The 14091-nt window shown below is 36.8% G+C and overlaps 1 protein-coding gene across 3 annotated transcripts in view; it reads right to left on the bottom strand.

Moving 5' to 3' along the window:
* Positions 1-14091, bottom strand: part of polrmt (polymerase (RNA) mitochondrial (DNA directed)) — a 114700-nt gene that overhangs the window by 40362 nt on the left and 60247 nt on the right. For all 3 annotated transcript variants that reach the window (XM_043721280.1, XM_043721278.1, XM_043721279.1), the window contains 3 exons: positions 9886-10674; positions 8571-8693; positions 147-269 (listed from right to left, as the gene is read on the bottom strand). In XM_043721280.1, the coding sequence (XP_043577215.1) occupies positions 147-269; positions 8571-8693; positions 9886-10674 (1035 nt within the window). The remainder of the gene's footprint in view (positions 1-146; positions 270-8570; positions 8694-9885; positions 10675-14091) is intronic.

The raw sequence follows: 14091 nt of genomic DNA, 5'->3' as shown, positions 1-14091 counted from the left end.
ATTGACAGAAAATGACTACAATCGTGACAGTTGACATTATCGTGTATTGCAGTTTATTACTGTCACTTGTTAGGTTGTATATTGCTGTCTCTAGGATACTTATACCACTTAGATTATTTTTAGTTCATTTTACTCAGTTCACTTGCCTGTTGTGCTACTGCACTGTAAACATCCTGTGGTACCTCATCCGGCATTAGGTTCACAGAGGCTGCACCAATCACATCACGTCCTAGAGCAGCATAGTGTTGCAAACCATTACAAGAGCCATCCTGTTTAAAAAAAAGGCAAAATACTTTAAGGGATTAATCAGTGCTGAATCTGCATAAAACAACTGAGTTTTTAAAAACCAGTTTGCTATTGCACTTGTAATGAACTCAGTGGCTCTACATATTGTTCTTTTAACATCAATTTATGTACTTTTATACAAGGGAGAGATAAAAAGTGAAACATTTCACAAATGCTAATTTGACTCCCCTACTTAGCCAACCAGAAATTTTAGGCCAATATTTAAAAATAGAGAATTTCTGAGTAAACATGCCTAATGGTTTGATTTATTTTCACTTTCTAGAAGGATGTGAAAAAATATGCAAATATTATACCTGACTTAATCCTTACTAACATCCAACTGACTGTCTAATCAAGATTTATCTGAATTATTCTGTTCATTGTTGAGTTCACTGCAATATTGCTACTTTATCAACTTTCCCTCACGAGAATTCTTTCTTCCTATAATTTTGTAAATTTGCCTGAAGAATGAGTGGAGACATATCTGTACTACTATGCATATTTGATAAATTTCAAAGTCCAAGTAAATAAAAAAGATCAATTAATGATGTATTTTTGTTTCATACTTATTCTAAAGAATGATATAGAAAATTTAATTGAGAAATTTAGTTTATTGGAGATGCATATTAGATATTGTTTTAATTAAATTAAATTAACCACATCACTCATAGTAAATCAGACAATTTGGTGTTTTATAACAATCGGGAAACAGGGTGTTTTATTGTCATGGATGGCATGCATCAAAGTGACCAACAAGCCAAATTGTTTTTTTTTTAATTAAACGTGATTTTACTGGTGGTTTGGGAATTAAATTCCATAGCCTCATAAACTATATGGTGAAAAGTACAAATGGGGTTGTTTATCTTTAATCTGCCTCCCTGCCATTTTAAAAATGACAAAGAAACAAAATTACATGCAAGATGCATTAACTGGAACAGAGACCAGATATTCTAAGGTATCAGGAAAAGAAAGAGTTTCATGTGAAGGTTATCCTGCACTTTGATATTTGTGGGAAAATGTTTAAATTTGTAAACATTCGGGGACAGTCCTTGGTTTTCAAATGTAATCTGAAGTGTCTTTTTCTTCTTATCTTACAAACACATACGCCCAGATTTCATAGCAGTGAACAATTGGCATTTGCCATTATTTACATTTACTTGCTTTGTCAATGGGCTTACAGTAAGTAGGCAGTCAAAACAATCTGGTATCTTGACCTAGCTTCTGATTTTGGATCTGTGTGCAAGCAATGGCATCTCTCCTCAGCCAGCCAGGTTGAATTAGTACAGAGGCATTCCTCTTAGAAATTGTACCAGGAAGTGCGAGAATTATTTGATTTAATGCTAAGTCATGCATAGGAAGTTAATAAGAATGAGAAAGAAAGGTGAGATTAAGATAGAGGTAAAACAGTCATTACAAAAAAGATTTTGAAACACTATTTCCAACGAGTTATAAAAGTACATTCTCAGAGGGATTGTGCAGCAGTAATTTAGACATATCACTTCACTAAAATTTACACTTGAACAAGCAACTGTTAACATTTTCTGTTGTATTTCGTGGATATCCAGTAAGGCGATCAAATTCAAAACCTATTGCATGTTAAGTTTCTGCGCATGATACTTTTAGAATAAAGACTTTGGGTATCTCACATAGTAGCTTCCTGATTTGTGTTTAGCTACATCTATGCAGACACCAAAACCTGCAGTCCCTTTTATTATTTAATAACAGAGAGCCCTGATACCTTACGGTCATTTCTGCTGTAAACTCCATGCTATTACTGTCGCTTTCACAATAAATACTAAATATATTTCAATTGATTATTCCTTGAAGTCTGTCTTTTCTCATTTCTTCAAGTAATTTTGACAAACACTTTGCAGACACTGCTAGAATCTAAAGCAAATATTCCAGCAATTCAGATACTTAATAGCAATGATGCAACTGGAATATTATACACAATGCATGCAGATTCTTCAGACTACAAAATCTGAGATCACCCATCAGTGTCATTATTCTGGAAATAATATTAAATTCTCTCTGGGGTTTCTTGGGAGTTTGAACCTGTCAAGATAACCTGTCAAAAAAAATAGAAGACAGCATGATGGACTAACCGTGTTGTCATGGAATGCATGTTTGTTTAATTTGTTAGGCTAAAGTTCTTACTTTGAAGATTAGCATCTTCAGTTAGAAAGTCACAAATGTAAATTGACTTTTTTCACAAAGCCCAGCAAACCATTTGTAGGATACTCCAATACCATCTAGTGGCCATAGCTTTTAATTAGATTGCAAATGCAACCATTTATCCAGACACAGGTACAGTAGTTAAAAATCTGGCTGGTTGGATGAATCTCAATAAATCTTTCCTTAACCATGCAGGTGGACGAATAAAGTAGTCATAATCACTTAAATACATCACTGCATGCAATATGGATTACTAGTCCTTTCTTTTTTATTGGAAAGAAATATATCAAATGTTGGCTTAAATATTTGTTTTTGCATTTTAGCAATTGGGTTTGGTTATTCAAAAGTGCATGTCTTCAATCCTTTTTAGATTTCTGGGGGAGAGGCTCAGAGACCAAGAAAGTTGTAAAAAAATACTAAACAGTCCTGAGTAACAGAACAAGATAGAAAATGATGTGCTTTAAATAGAGACAGCTTATCTACAAACCTGCACATTATTTGGTATTCATTATCATTGGAACTCACAATTAATAAACAATGACTGTTTTTGATGCTGAACCATGTATTTAACACTCATATTAAGGACAAAATATGGAAACAGTCAATTTAGCTAATTTCTCAGTTTATGTCAAGAGTCTCCTTCATGTAAGCAAGTAATCCAATGTAAATTTACTGCCCCTATTCTTATAGCTGTCCAGCTACTTTTCTTGTTTGGGACTCTAAAAATCAATATTTTGAGCATTAGTTGGACCTCCAGCACTGATTCCTACAATGCAAATCAGAATTGAGAACTGGTGCAATTCAATTTTCTAGCTTTTCCATGTAACATCATGCAAAGTAAAGAAATAGATGCCTCAAAAATTGCATATCAGAAAGTGTGCTGCAGATTAAGCATTATGCTTGATTGAGTTATGAGGATTTTCAAAATTACAAAAGATCAAACAGATAAAAGTCATCCTACATTTTCCCATGAAATCATCAAAATGATAATTATTAGATTAGATTAGCTACAGTGTAGATACAGGCCCTTCGTCCCAACCAGTCCACACCGACCCTCCGAAGAGTAACCTACTCAGACCCATTTCCTTCTGACTAATGCACCTAACACTATGGGCAATTTAGCATGGCCAATTCACCTGACCTGCACATCTTTGGAGTGTGGGAGGAAACCGGAACACCCCGAGGAAAGCCACGCAGACACGGGGAAAATGTGCAAACTGGTGCACAGACAGTCACCCAAGGCTGGAATCGAATCTAGGACCCTGGTGCTGTGAGGCAGCAGTGCTAACCACTGAGCCACCGTGCCACCCACTAGTCACATGTCTGCATACAATCACTCCTGGCATTCCTATTTATACAGAATAAAATGTTTTTGTTGAGGTTATTTAACATCTGATACAAATTTTGAAAGTTTAATCATGATCATCAATAGACCACACGCCCAATTATCTATAAAAAGATCAGAAATTTCTTCAGTGGATTTCCGTTGTATGTTTCACAAGGTCATTAGGCTGCTCTTGCTGTTATGTCATACATAATTAATAATACTTATATCTTATAAATAATGTCTTATTTGTGGAGATAGCAGACATGTCATTCCACGTGAAGACTCGCTCTAGATTTAAAACAGCCACAATTTCCAACTTAGTGGTGAATAATTCCTGAAGACTTATAATTGAATTTTAAATAAAAATCATCACCTTAATTTTTAAACAAATGGTATATTTCCAAGTGATCACTATTGTAAAGGAAACTTCATATTCCTAACAGACCATTTACAATCAGAGATAGCACACTCACCATTTAAATACTGCTATCAATCAATTAAATAAAATGATTGCCCTTTCAGTAACTCTGTATAAATCAAATTAGATTTAAAACAAAACATTTGAACTCATTATATGTCATCTGTCACTAACTGAATGGAAAAATGAAATTGGATAACTCGGACATAAACATAAACCCTCCAATGAAAGGAGATAGTTCTGTTCATAGTGCTTCTGTTCTAACATCAGGTGTTAAATTTATTCTGAATCATAAAATTAGACCACATACTTAATTGCATATAACTAGAAGAAAATTATCGAAGACAAAAAAGCATGTTGTATTATTTTCCTTTTTTTTTCAAAAACCTCAAATTGGTAGAGTTCTTTACCTCCCTAAGAGCATCTCACCCCCCTCCTATCTATAGTAGTATGGCAACTTATAAAATATTTCACTGTACCTTTTTTGAAAAAATACATGTGACAATAAATTGCTATTCTATAGCCTTTTAGAATTTAATCTTGAATTCACCAAATTGCGAGTTTCAATTTTTAACCACGTGATGTCCTGTACCTCGAATGATTCGTCAACTATGCTGCTCATTTGAAACACAACTTCCAACAATTAACATTACAAACAGAAAAAGTAAAAAACCTTGTAATTACTAGAAATCTGAAAATAAATTAGAAAAAGAGACAAAAATGCAGCGGAAAGTTAAAGAGAAATCTCATTCTCCAAAATGTTAAACAACATGCAATAGAATTTTACAGTCCACCAGTCAATTCCAACTATTCAGAAAACCCTGCTTTTCTTTACAAGAAAAGTACTTCAGTTTTCTACACGAAGTCTATTGATCAGAGTAATGTATTCTTACTTCAGTACTGAGAGACTCGCTATTAATATTTTTACATGGTTGATGATATTAAACAATGTATTAAGGTTGTGCAGTGAACAACACAACACACACCAACCAAAAAAAGAAAAAATAGCATGTTAAGCAAGCATGTGCCAAAAAGTGGCCAGCAGAGTGGCAGCTGCCCAAAATATTACAAATTGAAAATAAATTTCTACTTTCTATTGACTGAATCCTCTCTCAGCAGAATATCAAAATTAATTTATTTGTTTACAACAATGGCGCCCACTCTCAAGACCACAGGATAAATTTTAACATATAATCTGATGGTAAAATTGGTTTTCTGGATTGGCCAACCACAGATTATAGAAAGCATTCAATTTCCATGAATGGAAGCAAAGTTTTGCATTTTTGACAGTGTGGAGCTGATTTTCAATGTCAGTTTAGTATCTAGGCAGAATGATGGAAATCTGCCACATATGTGTTGAAGGTTATATTATTTCAAATTTTGGAGACCCCTAGTGACTGGGCAATTGCAGGAGCGAGCATGATCAAAAAGAGAGCTTTGCTTGTGCAGATAAAGGTGGCTTACTTAGGTAAGAGTGCCACCACTATGCTATGTTGATACTTTCCTGTGAACTCCTGAACATAATGACTCCATATAGTGAGTTACCATATGTAGTTCAGATCATAATGCTGGAATCTAAGGACCAGTGTTAGAAACAACTGAGCAACAGACACCTGTTGCAATCTGATATGTTTAATTAAACAATACATTTTACAGTTGCGTGCATGTTTGGCATGTAACTTCATCATGCACCAATATTGTGATGTCACCTGCATGTACACAAATACAAATGTCAATACAGGTTCTGATGTGACTGACTGTTATCACAGGAGCATCTTTAGCGTTGGAATCACACAATCCAAAACGAAAAAGAAAAATCAAAGGAGGAAATTTCAGGAAACATGAAGCAAGTAACTTGCAACTCTGAGGATTCCTCTAAGTTCAGCAAATGTATGTTTTCCAATGAAACTCTAATATACCATCAACCTGGAAAAAGAGAAAAAACTTCCTAATCGATATTGAAGTTCATGTGGATCTAAATTCATGACAGAATAATTCACCAATTATCACAGTTTCTACTGTCTTCCAATACTGCAGCCACTCAATAAATTTAGGTACAATTCATGTTTTAAATGTGAAATGTATGAAAGCATTATCTCAATGAGTAACTATGCAAAAACAAGCTAAATAATATTTAATTCTTTATTATTAAGATGAATACAAAGCTATCAAAAGTAGTAACATATTTAAGGCATATTTTATTTCTTTTACTCTTCCTACAGTGTAACAAACATACAATCTTTCCAACAGTACTACAATCCTAGGAGCTCTCTTCATCATGATTATATCCACTGATACCGTTCTGAGATCAAATGGCACGAAGTATCACTTTACTGATTATTGATAGCAAAAACATTGTTCAGCACATGCTGCACCATTTAGCTTGACTTCAGAAACGCGATGTCATTCTTACACTTAACGACTCCATTGTTCTAAACACCAATATCGATATTCAAAGATTCTGACACTATACCTAGATATTTTGAGAAAACCTTATTTAAATATACCAACATTCATAATTTGGTAATAGACGGTGATCATTTTACTGTTATGAAGCAATTATTTCATTGCATGGTGGTTTGTTGGCCATTTTTTCGCCTCAATAACCAGAATTCCAATTTCTAAAGTTAGATTATAAGCAACATAAAAAGCATATATTTTGAAACAACATGAATATTATTCACTGAATTCTGTGCATTCCAGTATTTCCATACAAGTTTTTGTTGGAAGAGCCAAAGATTTTTAAGAACTCTATAACAACTTCATAAGTTGACAGTGACTAGGTAAACTGAAGGCAGATCCTGTAGTTTGAACATACACACTAAATACTTTTCCATGAAGCATTATTCAGAATTAGCTTATGGCAATTTTTTTTCTCTTAGAAGATCATGAGCCCACAATGAAATGAAGGTAATACAATAGTAGTGTTGTCAATCAAGACTCAAGGATAGTACTGTAATATTGTACAAAATTTTAGTTTACAGTAAGACAGCATTGGTCTTTCTGCATAAGTTTAGAAATGTCACAAAATCTCTCAGTAATCAAACAGAAATGTCTTGGAAGCATTTACAGAACTTTTAATCTTTCAATGTTAGTGTAGATGCTAATGCATAAGTTGACCCATGAAACTTTGAATAATCACTCCAAAACAGGACTTAGCTTTTACATGGAAAATAAAAGTCAATTGCTGGGTGATCACCGTCATCTGCCACACTGAGTCGGCTCTGTGTTTACATCTTAATGCTAAACGTGGTGGCTCAGTGGTTAGCACTGCTGCTTCATAGCGCCAGGTATTCAGGTTCAATTCCAGCCTCAGGTGACAGTGTGTAAGGAGTTTGCACATTCTCCCAGTGTCTACGTGGGTTTCCTCCGGGTGCTCTGGTTTCCTCCCACAGTCCAAAGATGTGCAGGTTAAGTGGATTACCCATGGGAAATGCAGGGTTACAGAGATAGGGTAGGGAGTTGAGTCTGGGTGGGATGCTCTTTGAAGAGTCAGTGTGGCCCTGTTGGGTCAAATGGCCTGCTTCCACACTGTAGAAATTCTATTCTATTCTTAATCTCCCATGTGTTTTCACAACACAGCCCACAGCATTTGCCTGATCGTTACATAAAATTATAAAGGTAACAATAAATAAAACATCGGTGTGATGAAGAATTCGAGGCTGATTATTAATGTTTGAGTAGGTGAAAGGTGGGGACAGTCAACTTATATGCCAAGTTGATGAAAACAATACAACCTTTTGGGGCCAGAAAATGGTGTTGCCGGATATGCACAGTCAACTTGTACATGCCATTACCTACAGCATCAATTTAGGAAGCTGAAAGGAAATCAGCGTATGTACTGACAAATGCTGTTGTAGCCCTAACCTTCAATTAAATGCAAGTATTTCTTAAAAGTTTTCACTGTTGTAAATATTAAAGCAGTATGAGGCCAGTTTATTTCATGTCTTCAACACCATAATCTTCTTCAGCCCAACTACACTCCCACACCTGCGTTTCACTAATTCTGGTACCTTCAGCATTTCTGCTGTTGGTGTTTGCCAAAGATCATAGCTGTGAAGCTCCCTCCTTTTCACCTATCAAATTCTCGTCTATCCTTCTTTAAAACACCCATTAAAATCTAACTAACTAATCCAGCTTTTGATCATCTTGCCTAATACCTTTTTATATGGTTTGGTGCCAAATTTTATTGCACAACACATCTATCATGTTCTGTGGGAAATTTCATGACAGTAAAAATACTATATAAATAAAATTTGTTGTTATATTCTTTTAAAGCAGGCCATGCTGTCGTTCAAATTAACTTTATACACATGTACAGATAGAAAAAAATAAGTCTTGTTTTCTAAATATTTCAGAACGTACCTGGTGGACTGGGAAATAAGAGATGTATTTGCTTGGATCAGGTGATCTAATAGCATGTGCTATCTCTTTGCAACAAGCCAATGTTTGCCAAGGCTCATCTGCATTCATCCACCACTTCCTCCCCTGGGAAAAGCAAAAGCATCTCAGACACACAGACACATTATTTTATGTAAACATCATTAATCAAGGGCAAATGATGTGCACTCACTCTCCTTCCTTCATCTTTTGGGCACTCAGATGCTTTCAAACGTTCAAGACAAAACCAGTTTCTACAACAAATTGTGTTCCACTGAAACATGGATTTTACTTTTCATTTACAGTCACAAGCATTTCAGTATAATATATATGAATAAAAGTTTTGAAATGCCAGAAATATAAATGAGTGGCTTACATACCAATGCAACCTGCATGAATGAGCTTTCCACATAATTGTAATTGAATGCTTTAGATCACTTGCAATTATTAACAAAGTAGAAGATCTTTTATACTTTCAGTAGCAGAGTTTTGTTAGAGAGTACATAAAGGACAGCAGTATTTTGAACAGGAACATTATTTTACAGAAATATGTGAACATGCATATTTGTACTTAATAAATTAGTTGCATTCAATTACTCTTTCTTCCTTATTTCATCTACATGTTTGCTTTTATCATCTTTCAAATTCCTTTTCTATCTCCAACTGGTGGAGGAGGTTTCGTGGCTGCTATTTGGATTATCTTACAGTGCCAAAGTTGAATAATGGTATCGCCCATTCATTCTACACACGTTTGGCTGATGATGGGATTATAAAATAATTCATTTTATCGAAAGTTTGATCATCATGAATACTTTTCACAAGCAGGAGTGAATAAAAGTAACAGCAAATCTAGGGTTTCTATAAAACTTCTATTGGAATACAGCCAATATAAAAATAGCAATCCCTTTTTAATTATTACATTGCTTCATATCCACAGAATATCAAGATGCATATTTCACTGTCAATTTTAGGAGCGATTTAAAAACAGAATGCAACAACACGAATAAAACATGAAACTGCAGACACTGGAAATCTGAAACAAAAACAAATTGCTGGAGAAACCCAGCAGGTCTGACAGAAATCAGAGTCAGTGTTTCAGGTCCAATGACTTTTCATCAGAACTCTGATGCTTCTGTTGAAGGGTCACTGGACCAGAAACTTGGACTCTGCTTTGTCTTCATAAAGACTGCCAGACTTGCTGAGTTTCGTCAGCAACTTCTGTTTTTGGTACAAATACTTGAAAATGTAGATACTAACATTTAATTGATAGACTGGTGCATTTGAAATAATATTCACTTACTGTTAAAGGGTTATCTGCTGAATCCAAAATGTCATCCATTACTTTATCAGCATAATCAATTCTGTCTTTAAGGGAACACTTTTTCTTAAAGCCAGTTAAGTTAACAAGATGAACTTTCAACCAATTTAACCCATGTTCTCCCAAGGGTTTTCCTTCTGCAAATAATAAAACTGCACGAGTGACATCACTGCCCAGGTGATTAAAATATGGTGGGCAGGGATACGTCCTTCCTCGAAAATCCATGTTGTGCGGAAACCAGAATATGTCATCTCTGACATGGTTGGCAATGGAAAGCTTGTAAAGGGCATCCATTCGAAGACTGTGCATTTCAGCTGCCCTTTTTCTGACCCAAGCTATCTTTTTTTTCAATACAGACTTTGCTGCTGGACTAATGTCAGCTTTTGGGTCATACTTGGGCATGTGTGGTGCTTCTGAAAGTGGAGGTGGAATCTCCAGCTTCTCGCTTCCTTTATCATTAAAAATAGAAATAATCAAATCAAGGATTGGTTTGTTAACCTTCCAAGCACAGTTACCAAGCTGAGTTAAAGAATCTAGCACTGGATGCAAGTCACTACTCTTGCATTTCTCCAGGAGTAAATGATGCTGTAGAGCCCCTTCCACGCACCGCATTAATTTGGTGGGTGCCAGAATATAGGCTCCAAACCGAGGCGAAGTCCATGGGATGGGAGCACAGACCATTGGCATGACACAGGAGTCAAAGATTAAAGTTGTCTCAGCAGCTTGTGAAAGGAGCTCAGTTAGAATAGGATGTGGTTTGATGAAACCAATCTGCAAAACAAGACATTACAACAAATAGTTCATAATGAAAACAGTAAACCAGCTTGCTTCCCATCCCCCAAACCAAATTTAATGAGTTTGAGTGCATTTCCCAACACTGATTTGATTTCAGATTTCTACCATGCAAAATCCTTTAAAAAAGACACTGTATTGGACATATATATTGAAAATCATTTATGTATTTGATTTCCATGCAAATTCCCCTCTCCTGAGCCAATTAATTTTAAACATCTTGACGATTCTTCTTTTACTTTCATTGCTGTGTGTTATACTGACATTTTATTGCACTATGATAACAAAGTGCCTTTTGTAAAGACATATGGACAGTGAGTTTTTTTTAACCTCTCACCCCAAACTGAGCAGCCAATTGAACACTGAAGGACATCACCACACCCACAGGTGACAAATATTGATGGCAGAAATGGAGGAGGTGGATAAGGATCCTGTATCATCAACATTAAGATTCAGATTTTAATATTATCTGCTTATCACTCTGGGTAGTTCAAATTCATGTCCTCTAATTTTATATTTACCACCATGAAAGCACCAGAACAGAGTTTTAGATTCAATTAAAATAAATCCTAAATATTCTGAATTATAAACAAATTATGGAGATAGTATGGAGTATAACTATTCATTAATCCACAACAGTCATCAATTCACATTATATGCTCAACTCATGAAAAGTAACCTTCAAATGAATATGAACTAAGACCCTGTTCTAGAAACTAACGTTGTTTAATAAATATAACAAAACTTGAAACATTCCTGCTCTGCATATAGATATTCATCTAATGCAACAGCAACTGCCACCTGTGTGAAACCACAACACTGCTTATCTCTAATATCCCAAATATCTATGGTCAGTAAGGGATGACCATAAGAGTTTCATCATCAGCACAAACGGTATGATGGGAAAGGGAGGAACTACATACAAAACAGAGTTGTACAATAATGTAAAATTTTGCACTGTCTTTGGGATTGAGGGTGGCTTGCTTTCACTCAAGTTTTATTGGGATTTGCAGACTCTGCCACTGTAGGATGGGTTGAGTTTGAAGGTTTGGATAAATGGGTTGTTTTGAGGTTCACACTTTCCCTCCAATACCTTAACTTCAACTCTATAAATGCCCAAAGCTTCTTGATATGTTTGGTGCCTTCCTGTATGAGCCTTCTCCATTTTGGTTAGCCACAAGGCAAACTATGAATCGATGAGTATATTTCACTTCTTCAGGGATTCTTTAAGGTCATTAATACATGTCCACTGGGCTCCTTGGAGTATACTACTATGAACAAATTTCAAGTAGAACAGATGTTTAGGGATTCTGGTTTCAGGCAACTCATGACCCCGTATAATTCAGAGACTTGGACAAGCTACAGCAGGCACTTCAAACCTCACAGAAGTATTATCAGTGATGCCTTTGCAAAATCCTCCAAATTTGATAGTAATAAAAACAGTCCATCAGCAGTGTCCTCTCATAAAGTGAGGACTGCAGATGCTGGAGATCAGAATCAAAAAGTGCAGCACTGGAAAAGCAAAACGGGTCAGGCAACATCTGAGAAGCAGGAGAGTCAATGCTTGAAACGTCGATTCTCCTGCTCCTTGGATGCTGCCTGACCAGCTGCGCTTTTCCAGTGCTAACTTTTTGACTCACAAATCAAGCCGCCCGGCATCCAAGCACCAATCATTCAAAATTAGCTTAGCTGGACAGGACATTATGATTGCTTTCCATTATGATAGATACAAGATAACAAAAGTTTTCACCCATGGATTTCCACTTCCAACCAATGAAAGGCCGAAAAGATATAAATATAGGCTGGGCATCTTGTCAACTGTAAATCACTATTCCTTCATCAATGATGATTTTGAGGTGCCAGTGTGGAACTGGGGTGTACAAAGTTAAAAGTCACATATCAGGCACGAGCTTTCAGAGTGCTGCTCCTTCAACAGTTGGTTGTAGAGTATAAGATCGTAAGACACAGAATTTATAGCAAAAGTTTACAGTGTGATGCAGCTGAAATTATATATCGGAAAAAGACCTGGACTGCTTGTTACGTCTCTCATCTTTTCGAATGAACATGTTGGTTTCAGTTCATTCATATGTAATCCCAGAACATGTTTAAAGTTACATTCTCAAGTGAACTTTAACAATAGGTGCCACGTTGGCCCAGATAATGCACTGAAGGTGTGAGGCTGTCTGTGCTCCAATGTTCAGACTGATTCTAATCTCAAAAAGGGATTTGCAGAATCTTACATGGATCTATGCAGTTTTTGAGCAAAATAAAATGTAATTCTGCAAGTACAAATTCACTCCACAAACTTATGTGTGTGTGTGTGTTTGTGTGCGTGCCCATGTGCACGGGGTGGAGAAATAAGAGTGTCTCTGTGTGTGTGCAGGTGTATGTGTGTGTTTATGTTTGAGCATATGAGAAAGCGCTTGTGTATGAGAGAGGGTCTGTGTGACAGCATGGAGTGTCTGTGTCTGTGCGTGTCCGTGTCGGTGTGTAGTGCAGTGGGGTCACCTGTAATGTGACATGAAGCCAGGTCCCAGTTGAGGCCATCCCCATGGGTACCCAACTTGGCTATCAGCCTCTGCTCGGCCACTCTGTGTTGTTGCCTGTCCTGAGGTCTGCCTTGGCGGATGGTCACCCGAAGGTCCGACGAGGTTGAAGGTCCCGGACGCTGAAGTGTTCTCCGAATGGGAGGGAACACTCCTGTCTGTTGATTTTTGTGTGGTGCCCATTCATCCATTGTCATAGCCTCTGCTCAGTCTCGCCAGTTTATCATGCCTCAGGGTATCCTTGCCTGGAGTGTATGAGACAGGCAACATTGGCCAAGTTGCATGAGTACCTGCCACACACATGGTGGGAGATTCCCCGACATGTAATAGTGGTATCTGTGTCAAGGTTGGATGGCGTCATCCTGAAAGCAAAGCGGTTTGCTGCGAACAATGATCGCTTTGAGGTTTGGTGGTTGTTTAAAGATGAGAAGTGGAGGCTAGGAAAAGGTCTTGGCGAGGTGCTCATCGTCATTGATAATGTGCTGCAGGCTGCGAAGAATATTGCGTAGTTTCTTGGCTACTGGAAAGTACTGGACACAAAGGGTACCCTGTTGGTTGAAGCTCGTGTCTGTTTCCTGAGGAGGTTATTACAGTTTCGCACTGTGGCACGTCGGAACTGGCAGTCGATGGGTTAAGCATTGTACCCCGTTCTTATGAGAGCATCATTGAGTACTTCCAAGTGCCAGTCACATTCCTTCTCATCTGAACACATCCTGTGTATTCGTAGGGCTTGACAGGAGGGAGTGGTTATTTTAATATGTTTTGGAAGCTGGAGAAGTGTAGTATTGCGAGGTTATCTGTGGGTTTGCGGTAGAGTGAGATGCTGAGGTGTCCATTCTTGATGGAGATG

This window comes from Chiloscyllium plagiosum, chromosome 31, assembly GCF_004010195.1.
Source record: "Chiloscyllium plagiosum isolate BGI_BamShark_2017 chromosome 31, ASM401019v2, whole genome shotgun sequence".
Lineage (NCBI taxonomy): Eukaryota > Metazoa > Chordata > Chondrichthyes > Orectolobiformes > Hemiscylliidae > Chiloscyllium > Chiloscyllium plagiosum.
The sequence above is the reverse complement of the archived record's forward strand: the minus strand, read 5'-3'. Positions and strand labels throughout refer to the sequence as shown.